This window comes from Alosa pseudoharengus, unplaced genomic scaffold (assembly GCF_046254945.1).
Source record: "Alosa pseudoharengus isolate Yale_2024_CS ecotype anadromous, Long Island Sound unplaced genomic scaffold, YU_APseudo_1.1 YU_APseudo_1.1_scf_10, whole genome shotgun sequence".
Lineage (NCBI taxonomy): Eukaryota > Metazoa > Chordata > Actinopteri > Clupeiformes > Clupeidae > Alosa > Alosa pseudoharengus.
The window spans coordinates 20,296,559-20,317,691 of NW_027468565.1; the positions used below are offsets into that span (position 1 = coordinate 20,296,559).

The window sequence follows — 21,133 nt, forward strand, 5'->3', positions numbered from 1 at the left end:
TCGAAGTGAACTGAGCATGTGGAACACCAAGAAGATCTCATGAAAACAAACTGACAGATTACTTCAGGTAAGGAACTGTTGTTGATGACAAACAGCATAGAAAAAATATATATATCAATATATGTATAGATATGTATAAACATATTTTTTTCAGTGATTCGTCTAGCTCAGATAGCGTATTACGTTTCTGAAAGCGTCACAGCTGATTTGTTCAGATCTCTGACGTAGAACTACAACCAGGATGTTTTGAGTGAAGCTTCCTCACGGGCGACTGTCGTGTCGTGCATGAACAAATACACTCGATGCATCTCTGGACAGTATTGTTCGAAGAATATTATCAGGTTTTAGTAGGTTGAACGTCCTATTAAAACATGCTGCCCGACGTAGAAGGTCCTTGTCCGTTTGTGGAGGACAGTTTTAGTCGCTTTGTGTCACAGAGTAACATGTATGGACTCTGTCAGGCGGGGGAACAAGAACTATTGGCCGCTACTTTAAAGGGGAAAGTGGTTTGTTTCAGATACCAGGATCTCCAACAGAAAATACGACCTGTCGCCAAGGAAGTGCAATTTACTTACATTCCAGGTGAAAACAACAGCACAAGCAGTTTGCTAATTCCCTGCTGGCGTTAGGCTACACACTTCTATTACTGGACTTCGAGGCTAACCAGATGCGAGCGATAGAGGCACCACACTCTTGTGGTCTCCTAATCGCATTCGTAACATTTAAAAAGTTACTTGATCATTTGCCGCCCTTGTTAGAAAACAAAAATCTATTTCTAATTTTTTGTCTAGGTACTATTTGCTGATATCCTATTGTGTCTGTTTTTGGTATGTTAATTTTCATGGTTTTACTCACTGCCTTTGCAACCTTGCAGTTGATGCAGAGATCGTATCAATTGACGCCTTCAATAAGTCCCATCCTAGCAGGGGGCTAGTCGTGGGCATCACTTTTATCAAGGTACATGTTCCATCAAACTGCACCTCTTCCCCAGAAGTACACTGTAGCCCATGGAAGAGTGTGTTTGAGGCTCTTGGTTGTCTTTCTATTTTCCCTCAAGTACTGTGTAAGTAGTCTGAGGGCCTTGAGATGCCCTCCTTGTCTCTCTAGCACACCTTTTCCCACCTCCTGACCTCTGGCCTTTCTTTTAGGATTCAGGGGACAAGGCCACACCCTTCCTCAACATCTACTGTGACTATGAGCCAGGGTCTGAGTTCAACCTGGAATCTATTGCTCGTGAGTGACGTGTGTGTGGCTATGTGAGCCAGGGTCCAACTTGAACATGGACACTTGTGTGTGAATCATGCTTGCATGCGTCCATTTATTTTGTTTTTACCTCATCACATGACTGACTATACTGGTTCTATTTGTTCTGCAGAAAGCTGTCTGAATCTGGAGTTGCAGTTTACTCCTTTCCAGCTATACCACACAGAGTGAGTATGCTTCATGCTGCACCAAAACACAGTGGAAGTCATTATGACAGCGATTGTGGATGATATGGGTATTACGTTTTGTGTCAGCCTTGCATGATTGTGAGTGATCCGTGTAATTCTGTTTTTCTTCTGTAGAGTTCAGTGCAAAGATGGCTGCAGTGAAACAGTGTTTCTGCTCAGTGGCAATGACCAGTGCATACACCTCTATAAAGAAGTGAGTCTCTTTCTCTTTTCTCTCTCTCTCTCTCTCTCTCTCTCTCTCTCTCTCTCTCTCCTTTCCCTGTTATTTCCATAAGGGAAAATATATGTTGCTTTCTTTATGTTCTGTAATATATATAAGGCTTGTGGTTCATCAGTAGTTCACCATGGTTGATAATACTGTGTTACATGTCTTGTCCCTGTGAATCACTGGTGGGGTGTTGACAGCTCTCACCTGGGTTTGACTTGTGCTTTGGCTTTCTCTCTGTCAGAATGCCTCTCTTCATCAGTTTGAAGAGCAGCCGGTGGAGAGGCTCTTCCCTGAGCTGCAGGGACTGCCAAGCAAGTATGACCCTGAGCCAAAACATTGAGGAAAAAGAAGATAGGAAACTGAATTATGAATAATTGGAAACGAAAGAAAGATGTTTTAGATTGGGCAGGGGGGGTGGAGTTTGTCTATTATCTTGTAATGATCACGTAACATACAAGTAACTGTATTCTCTTCTCTTTTTAGTGTGCTGTGGCTGGACATGTTGAGTATTCCTGGTGGGCGGCGCCTCTCTGCATTTGGCTGCCAAAATGGCTGTGTGGGATTGGCTCTGGTCAAGCAGGAGGGCCCTGGTGAGGACACGCCATTTTGTCCTCTTGTCCACTTCCACTTACTGTAGTTAGTGTCACCATGTAAAGGCTTCACAGATGTTGACAAATTATGGTGTATTTAAATACAGTTAAGAGTTTGGGAGAAAAAAATAGTCCTGTTAAAATAAATGCATGCTAGCAAAAGGGGGCTAAATATGGGGCTAAATAATGTAGTCAACATAAGGAAAACATTTTCAAAAAAGGTCTTTGAATTCTCTTGGCTTGTTTTGTGTAGAATCTATGTTTGAAGTTAAACATATTAAAATGAAACAGTAGTATTGATTTTACATTAATTTCATGGTATGACATTTCAATATCAATTTTTAAAAGCTCATTATAAAGATGAAAGAGCAAAAAAAACATATTTCTTTATGTAAATTGTCTGAACAGCTACTCGTAGAAGTTTTAGAAATTTCCTGTTGAAGCTACCACTAACTATTATCATTGTGTATACTGACTAGACCAGAGTCTTATGGAGCAAATCAATCTGCTTAACCTCCTGTGTGCTTTGTGTCTCCCAGAGGTTTTGCAGAGCTGGAGGCTGCAGCAGGACAGCCCTATCTCCACAGTGCTACTCTTCCCTCTCCACACACACCAGATTTCAGACAGCACAGGTGTGTGTGTGTGTGTGTGTGTGTGTGTGTGTCCGAAAGAGCAAGAGGGACAGGGTAGAGAAACAGGATGGATGTACACTGCCTGGCCAAAAAAAAGGTCACCACCTGGATTTAACTAAGCAAATAGGTAAGAGCCTCCCTGTGGGGGCAGTGCTATGATCTGGGGTTGCTGCAGTTGGTCAGATCTAGGTTCAGCAACGTTATGTGCTCAAAGAATGAGGTCAGTTGACTACCTGAATATACTGAATGACCAGGTTATTCCATCAATGGATGGAAAAATGAATGCAACGCTGGACGGAAATAAATGTTTTGATATTGCAGAAGCTTGTGGAAAGGATGCCACAGCGAATGGTGCCCTAATGAAAGCTAAAGGCAGTCCAACGAAATATTAGTGTGTGACCTTTTCTTTTTGGCCAGGCAGTGTAGTCATGAGTGTGTTTTGAAGTGAACAACTGCTAGTTATCTGCTAAATTCCATGAGAGAGAGAGAGAGAGAGAGATTGTGTGTGCATTCATTGTGTGTGTGTGTGTGTGTGTGCGTATTCATATATGAGTAGACAAACTGATCTTGGATTAAGTACTCTTGCATGCATATTCTTGGCAGAGGAGCAGACTGAAGGCTACAATCTGCTGGTCACCAGCACTATTGAGGTGGCTGTGGTGTACAGGTCAGTAAACCTCACATACATGCTTCAGTTTCACATATACACACAGACCTCAATTTTACTCACACAGACAGACATGCCAACCTTCACCCTTTTGCATTTAATGCTATCTTAACTATATAATAATATTGTATTGTATCTCCTCCATTGAGGATACACATGTTTACATGTGTACTTGTGATTGTGGTGTGTGCACATGTTTGTTTATGCTAGTTTACAAATCTGTGCGGATTTCATTGTGTGTGTGTGTGTGTGTTAGGGATGTGGAGGTGTGTGGTATGAGCAAGCCCTGCTGTTTAGCCGAAAGTGACCAATGTGACGCTGTGCTTTGTGCACTCGTCATCGACCTGGACTTTGACGGACAGAAAGAGGTTCTCTTGGGAACTTATGGACAGGTATGACTGGGCAGGGCCACTTCTCATTGGTGGGCGTAGCCTATTTTTCATTATTACAACCACAACAACAACTTCCATTTATATACCGCTTTTCAAGGCACCGAAAGCGCTTTACAGTGAAGGAGGAACCTCACTAACCACCACCAATGTGTAGCACCCAACTGGGTGATCCACGGCAGCCATTATGTGCCAGAACGCTCACCACACACCAGCTTGAGGTGGAGAGTGAGGGAATGAATGAGCCAGTTACACTGAGGGAAGATTAGAGGGTTTTGAATGAGCCAGGTTACGAATTTATATCTTTTTTTTTCTTTTTTAAAGTTGAAGACCTGCTAGGTGCTAAAGTAGAACGCATGAAAACAATTCTGAATCTTGGAGAATCTTAGACAGTCTAAAACACATTTCATTACTACAAGGCCACAGTTTTCCGTACTGTGATGACCACAGTCATTGTGGGTATGAAATGCACAGTGCGTTTATGGCGAAAGGTGTCTGAGCCACCTGTTTATTTCTTGTTTACAGACAGATGCAGAATAGTGTATTGACCAAGACCTTGAAGAGCAGTTTGCCGAGTTTGGCAAAAAGTGTAATCACGAACTGTGCCTTTAATGAAAACCCTTGTTTCTGTATGTACCAGGAGCTGCTGTGCTATAAATTTCTCCAGCCGATGACGGGCGTGGCAGGCGACTTCCAGTTAGTGTGGAGGCGGAGCTTTAAGAGCCCTCTGCTGTCCGTCATCTACTTGGACCTGACGGGAGACGGCCTGAAGGAGCTGGCTGTGCTCACACTCAAGGGCCTGCACATATTACAGGTAACACATTACGCAGCGTGAGCTATATACGCCAGGAATGATAACATTTCAGTTTGTGTGTTTATAAAGAGTATTGATGTGTTTGTAAAGAATGATAAAATGTATAGTTTGCGTTTTTATGAAGAATGATAACGTTTAAGTTTGTTTGTAAAGAATGATAACATTTAAGTTTGTTGGTTTATTAAAAGGACAGTGTGCATTGACGAATTCAACTGCATATATAAAGTGGTTTTCGCTGAATAACTTTAATCTGTCTTTAGATCTCTCTGTACTTTGACGAATGACTTTAATCATTCTTTAATCAAGTCTTTTAAAACTGAATGTTGTACAATTTTAACTTTAAAAATATCTCAATATAATGCATACTTTAGAGTTAAATAATACCTGTTCACAGGATTTTTACGTTAGCATTCCATAATTCAGACCCGATGTTTCTGCCCTTTTTCCCCCTACCCCCTTCAGCATAGCCTGTGCAGCACCGCTGAGCTGGTGATGCAACGTTTGGCCAGCAGGGCGGCAGCACTGCAAGTAGCCACCACTGACTCCACCTCACAACCCACAGGCCATGGGGAACAAGAGCAGGGGCAAGAAACCAGTGATGAGCAGAACACCTCCACCTCCACCACCTCTAGCTAAGACTAGAAGCCACCGAAAGAGAGTGATGAACAATTCTGGTGGTTTACAGTGAAGTAATGGTGGGTGATGATGAGGGTAATGAGGAAGATAACTTTTCCGTGGGAGATCTGACCCCTCTGTGTATTAACTATCATCTTTACAGTGCACCAAACCAACTGGAAGCAAGTCCAACTACATCTTGTAATAATGGAATATATAACTCGCACTTAGTCATATGTTGACTAGTAAGTACACTGAAGTAACCAGGGACACTTGACATGAAGTGTGGCAGGAAATCCTTCCTCGCTTTTCCAGTGCCTGGACTGGTGTGCCCACGCCTTGCCTTAATGCTGAAGCTGATGTGTGAAACTGTACTTGTGCAAATGTGTGTATGATCACAAATGTTGAAATGGGGCTGCTTGTGTTTGCACCTCAGATGTATTTGATCATTATGACAGTAACTAACATTGTCTTTAAGTATTAAATAATTTAATGTTTTATAAACATTGGATCCCTGGCATTGTTTTTTTGTAGACGTAAACTGTTGCCGGCTACGGCACTTGAACCACACATCGATACAGGCCAGGCTAATGTGTGCACCTCTACAACTACTAGGCTAGATTGTGCACCTTTCACATTGAGTTGTGCCATGCATCCCCCCAGAGCTATGACAAGTTCAGAACATATTGCTTGTGTTAAATCGTTTTTTATTGATTTATGTGGATTTATTTAACACACATTTACATATGTCACATTTACATTGATCACAGATCTGTTTGCCAATTCGCCCGTTACAAAATAATTGAATTACTGTCCCTTTGCATTTACTTGGAATCCTAAATTCTACATATTCAACGTCTAAGTTGAACTTTATAAGCAGTTCATCATCAGATGTGAAGAGCACAGCCTTCAGTTTGCGTGACATACTGTACGTTCTCCAGTGCAGTGTTGAGTCTGTAGTGTTTCCTCCTTAGTCTTCAGCCTTTACTTGCTGTCTGTAATGTAGTGATTAGTCTGTGGCCTTTCATGCTTATGCTTTAGTTGCTAATCTACGGCTGTCAGTCCTGAGTCTGGATCTCTCGTCTTTCCATGGCATTGTTGAGTCTGTAGTCTTCAGATTTTATTCTCTACCTCCATTTTATCTAGTAGTGCATTGTTTGCCTCAGTGTGTAGTCTTCACTTCCAGTGCAGTGTGTTAGTCCTTAGTGTTTACACTGTAGTCTTCAGGCTTGGTACCTACCTTCATCCTCCCCATTGTGGTGCTCAGATTGTAGTTCTGTTTGTTCTGATATGAGCTCTTCAAGTGCAGCGTTCAGTTTATTAGTCGTTAGTTTAGTCAGTGAATAGTTTATTATTTCATTAACCTCCAGTGCAGTCTTTGATCTTACTTGTTCAGTCTGTTCACCCATCCCTCATCCCTCCCAGTGGGAGTGCTGACGGCGTGTCTCCACCACCCAGTCAATGAACTCGCTGACGCAGGCGTAGACTGAAGGTCTGTTGGGGCGCGCGCAACCCACCCCAAACGAGGTGGCCCCCACCAGCACCCACCGGCCGTCCTCCTCGCACATCAGAGGACCCCCAGAGTCACCCTGAACGAGAGCACACACTCAGAGAGGAACACACACATATCCACACACTAACAGCTGTTACAATAACGTAAGTGTATTTAGTAGATACATTTAGTTCCACTTCACAATAAGAAGTCATCAAACTTTAGTTACTTATAATTATAATACTACTATCTATATGTATTTCTCAAGGAAGTACTAATTATCTTATTACTAATAACTATTAATTATCTATGCACCAGATCAATAAAAAGTACTGTTTCTAATAGATTAATTATGCATTACTTATGTTGTACACAAGAACAGTTAAGGCCAACACCAAGAACGATAACTATAACCATAACGATAAAAGTGTTCACACTGAATAATGATAAACAAAGTCTCTCCTTGAATGTGACGTTAAAATTCGATGGGTTCTGATTGGCTATTAGCTTTTTATAGTTCTGAAAATCGCTCTAAAAAGTGATCCCCAACAATATCGTTCTTTATGTCGTTATCGTTAAAGTTTATGTGTCGTCATTCATATTAACGAGAACGATATTTATTTATAGTTATCGTTATCGTTCTTGTTGTGAATACGCCTTTAATCATAGCTAGGAATTCTATGTTCTTCATTTATTTCAGCAGCACCATTAATAAAGACCATTGGCTCAAGGCACTTGACAGAACCCAACGGCTTTAGAGGCAGATGAGTGGTGATACCTGGCAGGTGTCCACGCCTCCTTCAAGGAACCCAGCACACACCATCTGGGCCGTGAGGTTGTACTCCGGCAGCAACTCTTGACATTGGGCCCAGCCCACTAGTGGTACCACTGCCTGCTGCAAAACGTCAGCCACAGTACCTGAGACAGAACCGAGGAGATGTGTTTATATCACAGACCTAACAGTCTGGTCTTGCAGGCGCAGACGGTGTCCATTTTTTATTTCTTTTGTTTTGGTGTTTTTGTTGTTCCACTGTTTCTTGTACTCTTTGTTGGACGTACAGCATGCATGCGCAGACATACATACACACACACACACACACACACACACACACACACACACACACACACACACACACACACACACACACACACACACACACACACACACACACAGACACAGACACAGACACAGACACACACACACACACACACACACACACAAACCCAACCATTTATCACCTCAACCAGGTTGTTCATAAACGCGTTATATGAATACATTTGGTTTGACTGGACTAGACTGGACCTGTCACGTGACTGGTCTGCTCACCTCCTTCCTCCAGCCTCCCCCAGCCAGCAATGACACACTTCCTGCCAGCCTCAAATTGCTGCTTCTTGTGAGGTAGACACACAGGCTGCACGTAACCTAGAAGAACCGGATGCACAGCAGTGAGACTTCAGAAACATTTGATAAACTGAATACATCCATAACCATAAACACACACACACACACACAGGGTTGAGCGGTGACAACATTTGATATTAAGAATACACGCACGCACACACACACAAACACACAGGGGTTGAGAGGTAAAAACATTTGATATAGTGAACACACACACACAAAGAAGAACACATGGGATTCAGAGATCAATTTTCTGTGCACAAACAAGAACAAACCCTGAAAATACATTCACTGCAGGGGAAATAACAGCACAGACACAGCAAGATACTTATGTTTGATTTCCAAACAGAGCACACTGATGACACTTTCGATAAAAAAAACATCTGCTAAACAAACAAATGTAAATAAACTACAGGTGTATTGCTGTTTAATGACTTCATTATAAATAAATATGTGAACTGTGTGAGAGGTGAACACCTGTGAAGTTGGCAGGTGTCTTCAGGTGCATGAGTGCGATGTCAGCCTGTTTGGTCCGGCGGTTGTAGTGTTCATTCATGATGACCTGGTCCACCTGGAGGTTCTGGCGGTCCTGGTTGTCCATTCCATACTGGGAGTGGAGACCCAGCACAGCAACCCAGTTAGACAGGTGGACATTCTTACTGGAGAGGAGAGGAGGAGACAGAAGGGGCTGAAACTGAAACATCTGTTAGAGTTACAGATGGTTGAATCAAAGTGAAAAATAACAAACAACAGACAAAATGAATTATTAAGTGTCTGTCTATGGGCCAACAAAAACTGTATTTATACAGGTTATTAAGTGTCTATGCGCCAGCTCAAGGTAAGTAAAAAGTGCTTCAGGGTTGCTGAAAGACAAAGAAGAGATTAAGAATGTGTACCCCCCCCCCCCACACACACACACACACACACACACACACACACACACTCACACTCCCACACAACCCTTACCCAAAAACACAGTGTGCAGCCGTAAGCAGCCACTCGTTGTCAATCAGCGACGCTCCGCACACGTGACGACCCAGCCAGCTCAGCGACACCACCCAAGGCCACGCCCCCTTCACAGCATCTTCCCCACCCACCACCCTATTATTCTTCTTTTCCGTCCTCTCCTCTATCTGTTCTTTCTCTTTCTCTCTCTTCTCTCCATCATCCCAGGGAACAGATCTGGTTTTGTTGGAGATCTTACGTACGCCACAAGCTGAAATCATTTAGGCCAATTTCAGTGTTACTTCAAATTTGTTTTTTGTTATAGATCTTTTCTGACAACAGACTTCAACATGACTTAAAATGTTCTGCACTGCTGGCAGAATTAGGATGGAAATAAATCTGTGTGAGTGATGTGTGTATGGAGACCTGAGAAATGTCTTGTACTCACGTTGGTTATTGCAGCTCAAAGCCACAACCACATTCTCTGGGCATGCATCTCTGCAATAGTAAAACAAAGGGTTTATTCTGACCTACAGATTAAACAGATTAAAATCCATTATGTTTCATCAGCAAAACTATTGTGAATCAACTCAAAAGCCTGGTGTAAATAGCCATTTTTGAATGAACAGTCTTTCAAAACCACAAAATATAAATATATGGTATATAGATGTATATGTATAAGACTGTATGTATAACAGATATTTTAAATAAGTGTGTTGAAATAAATCCTTCTGTTTTTCCTCTAAGTGTTTTCAAAGTGCTTGTTTGATAACCCCAGTGAAATGCTCATGAAGGTTGCTCTGGTAGCGCATGATGTGCCATAAACAAGAGCCTTTACATATTCCAAGTACAACATACGGTACGTTTGCTACACCCGCTGTGGGAAGTCCCCTACCTACAGCACATGGAATAAAACACCTTTCCTGTGTATGTCTGAAAAAAACTATTCCTTCTTCAGCTTTACGCAGACAGATGTAAACCATTGTTTATGTTTATAGATTATGTGTATAGTTCTTAGCAGACGCTTTTGTCCAAAGTGACATCACATCCTGTGTTGACTCACCTGGACTCCAGGTGTGGACTACCATCAGGCCTCAGCAAAATAGAGATAAACGGAGAGTCCTCCTCTCTGGCTAACACAGAGATGGCTTCTCCTGACCTGCCACAAACACACAATGTCTCTCACTCACACAAAGATATCAATATCATATTCCATTTCAAGTCACACACACACACACACACACACACACACACACACACACACACACACTCTCTTACCTGTAGCCCAAGTAGCGGCAGAAGTACTGAGACAAATCTGATGTCCAGTTCTGAGCACATGCAGTGTAACGGCTGGTATTCACTTGAACCTGCAGTCTGGCCTCACCTGTACTGTTCACAGAGCTCACCGGCAGCAGGTGAACTAGACGGATCACAGAACAACACAGCACATATCAATACAGAAACAAATACATACCTAGACGTACACAATTGTAAAACCACCACACAGATAGACATACCATACCACTTAACAAACATACATGTACATACACAAACACAAACACATGCACATATGCAACCAACACACACACACACACACACACGGACACTCACCACACTGGTTTTCGTCAGAGGCATCAGGACAGTCCCGCACACCATTACACACACTGCTGCTAGAGACACACTCCCCAGAGCCACACTGGAATTGACCAGATGGACATGGCTCTGTAAAACACAAGAGCAGAAACTGATGATCTGCCAGGCAGACTGATCCTCGCATTTGATCGGTCAGTGTACATTATGTCATGCCTACTAAATTGGGTAATTGCTTTGAGTTTTCAATGTCAGTAACAAGAGTGTATATATTTGCTGAACACACAAATAGTCTACATAAAGGCAGTAGAAAATTCACTAAAAACTTTTCAGACAAAGAGTGTAATTGACTGGGCAGATTTCAAATCATCCCATCTTTGAACGATGTGAAAGTGACATTTGGTCACTTGGTGAATAAACAAGTCAGTAAAGATGATCAGCGCTTTCTGTCTCACCTGGCTGGCCCAGTCGGATGCCAGAGGTGAAGTTGGCACAGAAACCTCTGTCATTTCCCGAGCTGTCCGTGAACAGCATCACAGTGATCTGACTGGTGGTTGAGAAGACATCCGGGAAACTACGTTCCCCAGTGAAGACACCTGTGGGAGAAGGGAAAGATCATCTCAAAAACATGCTAATTAAGAGAATGTATAGAAAATAAACACAACTCACACACACATACACACACACACACTGGGTACACACATATACACACACAGATTGCTACACCCACATATAAATGAAGAGTTTGGTTCCAAAACGCTATATCTCTGTTTTTAAAAACATTAAAAAATCATGCTATTTAATTGTGTAGTAATATCTACCATTGGTGATATATAAATAAATTGCAGTTGTGTTGTATGATTGAGTAAAGATAATTCAAATACCAATACCCAAATTACCACACGAGAGAGAGAGAAAGAGAGAGCTCCTTACCCAGCAGTAGAGACGTAGGCCCTGGGCCATCTCTGACCTCCATGATATCATAACCTGACTCAAGGGCGAAATCCTGGAAGTGCAGCTGGATGTTCCGTCCTTCTTGTGCATGCAGGTTCCAAACACCTGAGGTAGACAGAACAGAGAACGCGTCACGTCATGTGTGTCCCACTAATCATGAGTGTATGTGAGAGAGAGTGAGCAAGCTTACAGAAGGCCCTGTTTCCATGACTGCGAGTGTCTAGTAACATGTGTGTGGCTCGTGGTTTAACAGCACAAGCGGTAGCGTTGCCATCTGACAATCGCTTGGCCTGGGTTCGATCCCCGAACCTGCCGTTGTGAGTCTGCGTCGCTCTGTATCTGCTAAATATCACTCACCTTATTGTACTTTACATCCATCTCCTGGTAGCATACCACACCAGACTGACAAAGTATTGAATAACAGGAGGCTTACAGTAAGTGCTAATATGAGACGTCTGGTTAGCTCATACTTTAACAGCACATCCTCGTGGGTAAGGTGGAGTAGCGATAGCGGAACAGAAGGCTTCAGTACTCACAGGAGGCCTTGTTCCCGTAGCCATGTGGGTAGTTCGGAGAACAGAATGTAGAGTTGGGCTCCCACAGGTCAAAGGGGCCCCCACAGTCGGCTGTAAAACACACAAACAGACACACCCACACACACACACACACACAGGCTACAGTCACAAAGCCATGAAGGATTCTGTAAAGCATGTAAGGCATGTTGTGGGATGTGTTGCTTACAGTGAGAGAGAGAGAGAGAGAGATTTGACCTACGTGGTATTGGTGGTGGAGTAGTTGGGGTCGGCACTGGAGTGGGCTCAGGTGGACCTCCTTCACATACTCCGTTGCTCAGGTTGATGTCATCCAAAGCTATGTCATTTCCTCTGCTTGTTCTTTTCTGGGCCTCAAAGACTACCTGGCAACCAAACAGAAGATTCCAATCAAATGTCACATTCATGTGCTGGTTAAAAAACTATAACTCTGTGTATAATATTACCCATAGCAGGTGAAAGTGTTTTCATTTGACAATTTGATAATGTGTGTGTGTGTGTGTGTGTGTGTGTGTGTGTGTGTGTGTGTGTGTGTGTGTGTGTGTGTGTGTGTGTGTGTTTCTTTGTTTGTTTGTGTCTGTCTGTGGCCTCTGCTTACTGTGATGTTTGAGGTGACTTTGAGGCTGATCTGGCCATAGTTCCAGTGGTCTCCATAATTGTCCTCCTTGTGGAAGAGCACATAGGAAGTAGAACCGTTCTTCACCCGAATACTCAGACTGCTCACTTCCTGTCCGTACATGTGGTACCTGCAGACATACAGCATCAACACGTCAAGAAGTTTGACACACACCAATTGGCACACACATGCACAAACAAAACCAAACCCATAGAAAAACATATATCAATGCAAACACACAAATACAACACTCACAGACATGCATAAATAGAAACTACAAACACATACGCAAACGCATATATGTGCACCCATACCCATACTGTACATATATCAATGCAAACACACAAACACAACACTCACAGACATGCATAAATAGAAACTACACATGCGCAAACGCATATATGTGCACCTATACCCATACATATACATAGATCCCCTCCACACACACACACACACACACACACACACAGACACACAGACACACAGACACACAGACACACACACACACACACACACACACACACACACACACACACACACACACACACACACACACACTGCACTGACCAGAAGCTAAGACAAAGAGGCTCTTTGGACTGTGCAAGAGGAAGACTGTGCAGTCTGAAGCTCCTCTGCCAGTTACCAAAACCTGCTGGGGTCACCACGTAGAAGCCTGCCATTAAAACATAAGAGTTGAGAGTTCATCCACTATCTCTGACTTATGAAACCTTAATTCAATACAGGGTTATACAGGGCCTTCCCCTTTTTAAATGGGCCTAAAAGCCATTGCAAAGCACACATTTGAGTTTAAAGAAGAAATTGGTCTGAAAGACATTATAATACACATTGCAATTTGAATTAGTATAAGTATATAAGTATATATACTCTTGATCCCGCGAGGGAAATTTGGTCTCTGCATTTATCCCAATCCGTGAATTAGTGAAACACACTCAGCACTCAGTGAACACACAGTGAGGTGAAGTACACACTAATCCCGGCGCAGTGAGCTGCCTGCAACAACAGCGGCGTTCGGGGAGCAGTGAGGGGTGAGCCGTGCCTACTGGTCGGGGTTAGAACCGGCAACCCTCCGGTTACAAGTCCGAAGCGCTAACCAGTAGGCCACGGCTACCCCCATTTATTATAAAGATAATGTTATTGTCTACAAGCCTATAAACACAAGAATTGACTGCTTTATTGTCAATTCCACATCTTGCCTCCTATCACCAGTTTGTCACATTTGCGCTCTTTAAGCCATCTTTCAGCTTTACAAAGAACAGAGACAGCTGGCCTCACCTGACACGTTCCCCAGGGTGTGGTCCGTGCTGGGGCCGGTGGAGGGGGGAAAGGTGGGCCCTTGGACCCGGATCCAGTCCCCATCATCCTCAGGCTCCTGCCTCCAGAAACACATGCCATCCTCGAAAGAGCAATGCACCTTCTGCTCGTCTGAGAAATGAAAGCATTGTCACCATGGAGTAGACACAGGAGAGGGGACATTGTGACAGAGGACTCCAGATGCTCACACTGGCCTTGACCACTTGACTACACATGTACATGTCAGTTAAAGATCACGGGTCCCATACCTCAGGGACCACACATATCGCCACCTATCTGTGTACAGTACGGCAAGTTGTTTGGACAAAAAAAAAATCTGCAAAATGAATTAATATAATGCAAATGGTTTTATAAGATGAAAGAATTAAATCTTTTATTCCATCTTAACTTATTTGGCTTAGATGTGGCCCTGGTCTCACCCTGATATGGCGCAATACAGACACAGTAGCCAAAGCAAAACATGCCAAGATCCACTCTGGACGCATCTCAGGCATGTCATAATTCCTATGCTTCTGTTCAGTCCCTAGAGGTGCTCTAATCTTATGATGCACCATGATGAGAACTCACTGGAGAGAGTGCTGAGGTCCTGGGCTCTGAAGGTGGCGTTGAACCCGGGGAGGGTGTTTGCGTAGTCCGTGGAGAAGACCACAGTGGCCTTGTCAGACATCAGCCACAGGGTCCCTGGAGGGTTGGAACCTGACAGAGAGTCTGAGACACACAAGGACATTCACTAGGTGGGTTTACATGGACACTTCTAATCCAATTAGAATCAGAATAAAAATGACACATATACACACATTGATCGGAATAAAACTACCGAGCCTGCTAACCCTAGGATTTTAATCGGAATGAAAGGAGTGGTGTATTCCATTCAGATTTCCAACTAAACAGCCCTGCATATGTACATGTACGATCAATTGGCAGCAATCAAAGATATGCACGCAATAAACGATTGTTCTATGCAATGTGCAGCCTTTTATCTTTTTCTGATTACTTCTAAGTTTGGCCCAGCACTCTTGAAAACAAAAAAGAGGCCGAGTGTGGCCTGCTCCTAGCCCATGTCATGTATTTGAAGATAATTTGGGCTCCACACTCACATGTTAAGATTTTCTTTGGTCCGATTCCCTCATACAGGGTCAGAACATCAGTGTCCTGCTCAGTGTGAAATGACTGGAAGTCCACCTTTATGGACAGTCCCTCCTGCACCCTACACAAGCAGACACAGAAGCAGCAATGTTAGCGTTCACATGGAGGGACACATGCATTTGTGATGGACAGTGGAGTATGGAGGGTGGAAAGTGGACGATGGACATGGATGATGGATGACGACAATAACACTGAAGATGATAACTATTCTTATGATGACTAATGACAGACAAGGAGAGATAAGTGACAATAATTTTGTGTGGGTTCGTGCGATAAGTGTATGTGTGTGTGTGTGTGTGTGTGTGTGTGTGTGTGTGTGTGTGTGTGTGTGTGTGTGTGTGTGTGTGTGTGTGTGTGTCGTTATACCGTATGATCCAGCGACACACTCTCTCGTTCTCGTACGGCAGAGGGAAGTTCTCTGACTGGAACGATCCTGCTGGACCCTGCAGGACAAACTGCCCATCACAGGCTGTCGCTATGGAAACAAGAAAGCATCTATGGTGATATGACCAACTTTGGCTGAGAAACTCGGAGAGAACATAGACCTCTAAAACAAGCAAACGTAACTGTGAAAACAACTCCACATCAACACAAGAGCACAGACAGAACACTAAAAACAGAACACGGAGAACATATAGAGAACAGAGAAATACTACGGAGCACAGAGAGGCTCGAGAACCCAGTCTACGTAGGAATACCACATAAGAGAGCAGAGAACAAAGAACATATGACATAGCGGGAGCATCACATGAATACAGAAAGTCTCTAGAGAGTAGGGCAGAAAACAATTCAAACAGAACAGCCAGACAGTGTAGAGATCACCAGCGAACACAGACTGAACAGAGTGAAGACATAGCAGACAGAGAGCGGACAGGACAGGGGGGGTCCAGCAGCGTAAAGAGAGCAAACAGACAGCGGACAGGACAGGGGGGGTCCAGCAGTGTAAAGACATAGCAGACTGAGAGTGGACAGGACAGGGGGGGGTCCAGAGGGAGGCGCGGATGCTCCAGCAATATAGGCATGCTCACTCAAACACTTTATAAAGTAGTAAAGAGTTAAAAATGTCAGTCTTGAAGTGGAGGAAACCGCACTCTCTTGTGCATTATACTTTTAAAAGGATTTATTGCACCATGCCCTTCACTACAAACGTGTTTCGGCAAGGCGCGGATGCTCACCACAAAGCTTGTCGTCCTCATCAGCTCCGTCAGGACAGTCCTTCACCCCATCACACCACTGGGGCAGCGCCACACAGGTCTTACCATCCCCACACATCCTCTCACCCTCAGGACATGGAACTGAAGACACACACACACACACACACACACACACACACACACACACACACACACACACACACACACACACACACACACAGAGAGAGAGAGAGAGAGAGACCGAGAGATTAGACTTATTCAAAGGGAAACTCAGAGAGAGAGATGTTTATATACATGTACATGTGTATACATGTTTATACATTGTATGCTGTATCTCTGTCTTCTTTTCCTTGTGATACTACTGTGTTATTTGTAACACTAGCTTTGGCAACACTGTACCAAACAGTCATGCTAATAAAGCCCCTTTGAATTTGAATTTGAGAGAAAGAAAGAAAGAGAGAGAGAGAGAAAGAAAGAGAGAGAGATTCGACTTATTCAATAGGAAACTCAGAGAGAGAGAGAGAGAGAGAGAAAGAGAGAGATTAGACTTATTCAATAGGAAACTCAGAGAGGTGAGAGAGAGAGAGAGAGAAAGAGAGAGATTAGACTTATTCAATAGGAAACTCAGAGAAAGAGAGAGAATGAGAGAGAGAGATTAGACTTATTCAGCAGAAGATACTGAGAGTAATGTCACTAAGAGAGATTCTCTGTGTATAGGATGCATTGGTAAGAATGATAGAGGTGGTTGTAGGATTAGAAAACTGGACACACACACACATACACACACACACACACACACACACACACACACACACACACACACACACACACACACACACACACACACACACACACACACACACACACGTCAATGTTACAGGGAAACAGTACACTATGATGATGAACAATAGAAATGGAGGACTCTGGACTGATTCAAGATTGATCTTAACTGATCTACTGACTTTTGTTAAGACATACAGTACAGCTGCTATTATGAGAACTCTTAATATGAGGACCATACCTGGACTAGTGGTTAAAGATGGGGTGCTGCTGGTGTTTGGGGTGATTGATGACTGTGTGGTGCTGGTCCCTACAGTCGTAGAAGTTGGTCTGGATGTAGTAAGATCCGGTTTCTCTGCATGGCAACCAAAACACTATAGATTGCATTGTATGCAACAGATTTTGTATACAAATAGGCGTGGTGGAACAGCAGTAATGTCACCGACTGACAATCGGTCGAAGCAGGTCGAATCCCGCCATTGCAGTCCGTGTCGCTTTTGGTAAAAGTGTCTGCTAAATATTATTCAACTTCATGTTTTAACTTTAGATTTGAACATTAAGAGGTCAAATAAGTCTCTATCTATCTATCTATCTATCTATCTATCTATAGGAAGAGGGAGTTAGAGATAAATGGCTGATCAGAAGCCATTTAACACTATTTGGGGGGCAGCCGTGGCCTACTGGTTAGTGCTTCGGACTTTGCCAGTTCGAACCCCGACCAGTAGGCACGGCTGAAGTGCCCTTGAGCAAGGCACCTCACCCGTCACTGCTCCCCGAGCGCCGCTGTTGTTGCAGGCAGCTCACTGCGCCGGGATTAGTGTGTGCTTCACCTCACTGTGTGTTCGCTAATTCACGGATTGGGATAAATGCAGAGACCAAATTTCCCTCATGGGATCAAAAGAGTATATACAGCGGGGAAAATAAGTATTGAACACGTCAACATTTTTTTCAGTAAGTATACTTCCAGAGAGGCTATTCGCATGAAATTTTTACCGGACATTAGTATTAACTTAGGTAATCCACACATATATAAAAATCCAAACATTAATGTCTAAAAGTAGAGTTATGAGTAAAAAAGTGGAATGGCACAGGGAAAAAGTATTGAACACGCTAAGAAAAATCAGTACATAAAGGCCAGGAATGGCAAGGAACAAACTGGAATCTATAAGCATTTAAGAGAAATTATCCCTCCTATCTGTGCAAATTGATACAAACTGGGTTAGTACATACTAGTGGGCTATAAAAATGTTTTTTGTTACCAAGGTGTCACACAAGAAACATTTTATAATGGGTTAAAGCAAAGAGCCCTCCCAAGACCTTTGCAACCTTATTGTTGCAAAACATATCAATGGACTGGTTACAGATGCACTTCAAAACTTCTGAATCATCCAGCAAGCAGTATTGGAGCCATTATCTGCAAGTGGAAGGAACATCACTGCATCAACAACTGGCCATGCACAGGATCTCCTTGCAAGATTTCTGACCAGGAAGTCAGAAGGATAGTCAGAAGAGTAGCCCAAGATCCAAGGACAACTCAGAGAAAGTTCCAGAAAGACTTGGAGGCAGCAGGTACAATTGTTACAGAGAAAATCATAGGTAATGCACTCCACCGCCATGGCCTCTATGCACGCTCATCCCGCATGACTCTATTGCTGAAGAAAAACATGTCAAACCTTGTTGAAAGTTTGCTACACAACATTTGGACAATCCTATGAAATACTGAGAGAATGTATTCTGGTCTGGCGAGAGCAAAATTGAACTTTCATACTACACACCATATTTGGAGGAGAAATGGCACTGTGCATCACCCTAAAAATACCATACCAAAATGAGGTTTGGAGGTGGTGGCATCATGGTGTGGGCTGTTTGTCATCTCATGGTACTAGCATACTTTATACAGTTGAAGGAATGACAAATGGAGTCATTTTGTTCCAGGAGAATCTTTACATCCACCAGGATGATGAGGATGAGACATGGCTAGACCTTCCAGCAGGACAATGATCTAAACCATTCAGCAAAGGAAACTCTCAATTGGTTTCAGAGAAAGGAAATCAAGGCCCTGACTTCAATCCAATTGAACAGTTTTGAAAGTTAACTAAGGATCAGGATTCACAAGAGGGACCCCTGGAATCTTCAATATTAAAGGACTATCTGTTTAAAAGAATGGGCCAAAATCACACCAGAATACTGTGACTGATTAGTTTTCGTCATACAGGAAATGCCTTGAAGCTGTCATTACGAATAAAGGCTTTTCCACAAAGTTTTAAAAAAAAATTCAGCAGGCGTGTTCAATACTTTTTTCCTGTGTCATTCCATTTTATTACACATAACTCTACCTATGGACTTTAATGTTTGGTTTTTTTTATATGGGTGGATTATCTAAGTTAATTGTAATATCTGGTGGACATTTCATGCAAATAGCCTCATTGGAAGTATACTTACTGAAAAAAATGTTGACGTGTTCAATACTTATTTTCCCCGCTGTATACTATACTTATCTATCTATCTATCTATCAGAAAACTAGAAGAACGGGAGCCTGGGTAGATCTCTCAGTAGAGGAAACAGACGTGGTGGTGGGGCACTGTCCTACCTGACATGGTCACAGAGTCGGGGTCCACAACCAGCCCCCCCAGGTTAACCCCCCCACTCTGCAGGCTCTTCACCAGCTGCTCCTGGGCCTCTATGGACCCCACCACTCCCCGCAGAAAAAGGGCAAAGGTCACCACCACACTGCCCTGCCTGAGGGGCACAAGAGAAGGGAAGCCAACACAGAGGAGAGTCTACCTTCATCCTTTCCCAGTTGATTTCTACTGTATGCACTGTATAGGCACCAGTCAATCCTGGGGATCGATATACAGAAATGTACACCAAGTTGTATTGCTAATCAATCAGTAATTCCTAATCCATACCTTATCTGATCAGTCAAGATTTAGGAGTCTCATTTATCTCACCTGAAGCTCTGAATGTCACATCCCATGTATTGATCTTTGAGGGAGCTTTGACTGTAGGCCTCGGATATCTGAAAAATAAGAAATGAGAAATGGCACTTTGCAGCTGACGATCTACTTTCCCATGAAGAAAACCCATAACCCCCCCCCCCACCCCCCTTACCAGCCTTTCGGTGTCATAAGCCAGAGCTTTGAACTGTGCACTACTGCTGTCAAGGAGCTCCGGGGTAAAATCCACACCTTTGGAGATGGTTAGACTCCCGCTCATCTCTGACTGCACTGAACCATCCGTGAGTGCTGTGAGACATAAATCCCTCGGTCACCCCCATGAGCACTTTTCCAACTTCTCCATCAGCTTTCAGGCCTATAGTAAGACTAAAGACTCAAGAGAACCCTCTGCTCTGCAGGTGATAGATGGTATAGGTACCAAATTGCTTATCATAAACAAACAAAATAAAATAATTCAAGCTTAAATTAAGCAAGAAATGCAGAAATGCTGTGTGCCTTAAAACGGGGTAATTAATGTAAAAATAAACAAAGCATTGAAGTATTACTGGAAGAGAACAAGAGAGGGGTGAGTCACGGAGAAAAGCTTTTCACAGAAGGAAAAGAGAGTGAGTGAATCTGTGTGTGTGTGTGTTCTAACCTTCAGGACTGAGGGCCAGCCAGGTCACCACGGCGAGGGCCACACACACCACAAGCAGAAGCACCACCACCACAGACAGCAGCGCCTCCAGCGAGGAGAGACGATCCCTCCATTTTGACATGATTCTCTCTCTCACACACACACACACACACTCTTCTGTCAAGATCACGGACACTCTCCTCTTAGTTGTGGGTCCTCAAACACACTCCT

The 21,133-nt window shown here is 43.3% G+C and overlaps 2 protein-coding genes across 2 annotated transcripts; one reads left to right on the forward strand and one right to left on the reverse strand.

The window, feature by feature from the left end:
• The first annotated feature begins 250 nt into the window (after positions 1-250).
• On the forward strand, positions 251-5,870 carry kptn (kaptin (actin binding protein)). Its single transcript, XM_076301006.1, has 12 exons — positions 251-582; positions 875-957; positions 1,149-1,233; positions 1,376-1,430; positions 1,566-1,644; positions 1,901-1,974; positions 2,143-2,249; positions 2,789-2,881; positions 3,485-3,548; positions 3,805-3,940; positions 4,578-4,751; positions 5,214-5,870. The coding sequence occupies exons 1-12, from the start codon at positions 372-374 to the stop codon at positions 5,385-5,387; spliced, it is 1,335 nt and encodes a 444-aa protein (XP_076157121.1). The 5' UTR covers positions 251-371; the 3' UTR covers positions 5,388-5,870.
• Positions 5,871-6,778: 908 nt separating this feature from the next.
• tmprss15 (transmembrane serine protease 15) lies at positions 6,779-21,044 on the reverse strand. The gene is made up of 25 exons (XM_076298639.1): positions 20,924-21,044; positions 20,441-20,574; positions 20,281-20,348; positions 19,920-20,068; positions 17,570-17,683; positions 16,570-16,689; positions 15,761-15,869; positions 15,346-15,455; positions 14,816-14,956; positions 14,210-14,359; positions 13,484-13,589; positions 12,899-13,046; positions 12,524-12,665; positions 12,286-12,375; positions 11,729-11,854; positions 11,251-11,391; positions 10,817-10,927; positions 10,484-10,625; positions 10,269-10,364; positions 9,654-9,703; positions 9,227-9,476; positions 8,738-8,919; positions 8,186-8,281; positions 7,637-7,776; positions 6,779-6,955 (listed from the first exon to the last, which is right to left on the reverse strand). The coding sequence occupies exons 1-25, from the start codon at positions 21,042-21,044 to the stop codon at positions 6,779-6,781; spliced, it is 3,213 nt and encodes a 1,070-aa protein (XP_076154754.1).
• Positions 21,045-21,133: the final 89 nt, after the last annotated feature.

Excerpts from the sequence above, each read along its gene's own strand:
- kptn (XM_076301006.1), top strand. The coding sequence starts at position 372 with ATGCTGCCCGACGTAGAAGGTCCTTGTCCGTTTGTGGAGGACAGTTTT. Across the intron at positions 958-1,148 it reads TGGGCATCACTTTTATCAAG|GATTCAGGGGACAAGGCCAC; the intron begins GTACATGTTCCA and ends CCTTTCTTTTAG. Across the intron at positions 1,234-1,375 it reads CAACCTGGAATCTATTGCTC|AAAGCTGTCTGAATCTGGAG; the intron begins GTGAGTGACGTG and ends TTTGTTCTGCAG.
- tmprss15 (XM_076298639.1), bottom strand. The coding sequence starts at position 21,044 with ATGTCAAAATGGAGGGATCGTCTCTCCTCGCTGGAGGCGCTGCTGTCT. Across the intron at positions 20,349-20,440 it reads CTTATGACACCGAAAGGCTG|ATATCCGAGGCCTACAGTCA; the intron begins GTAAGGGGGGTG and ends CTTATTTTTCAG. Across the intron at positions 13,590-14,209 it reads CACCCTGGGGAACGTGTCAG|GCTTCTACGTGGTGACCCCA; the intron begins GTGAGGCCAGCT and ends TTTTAATGGCAG.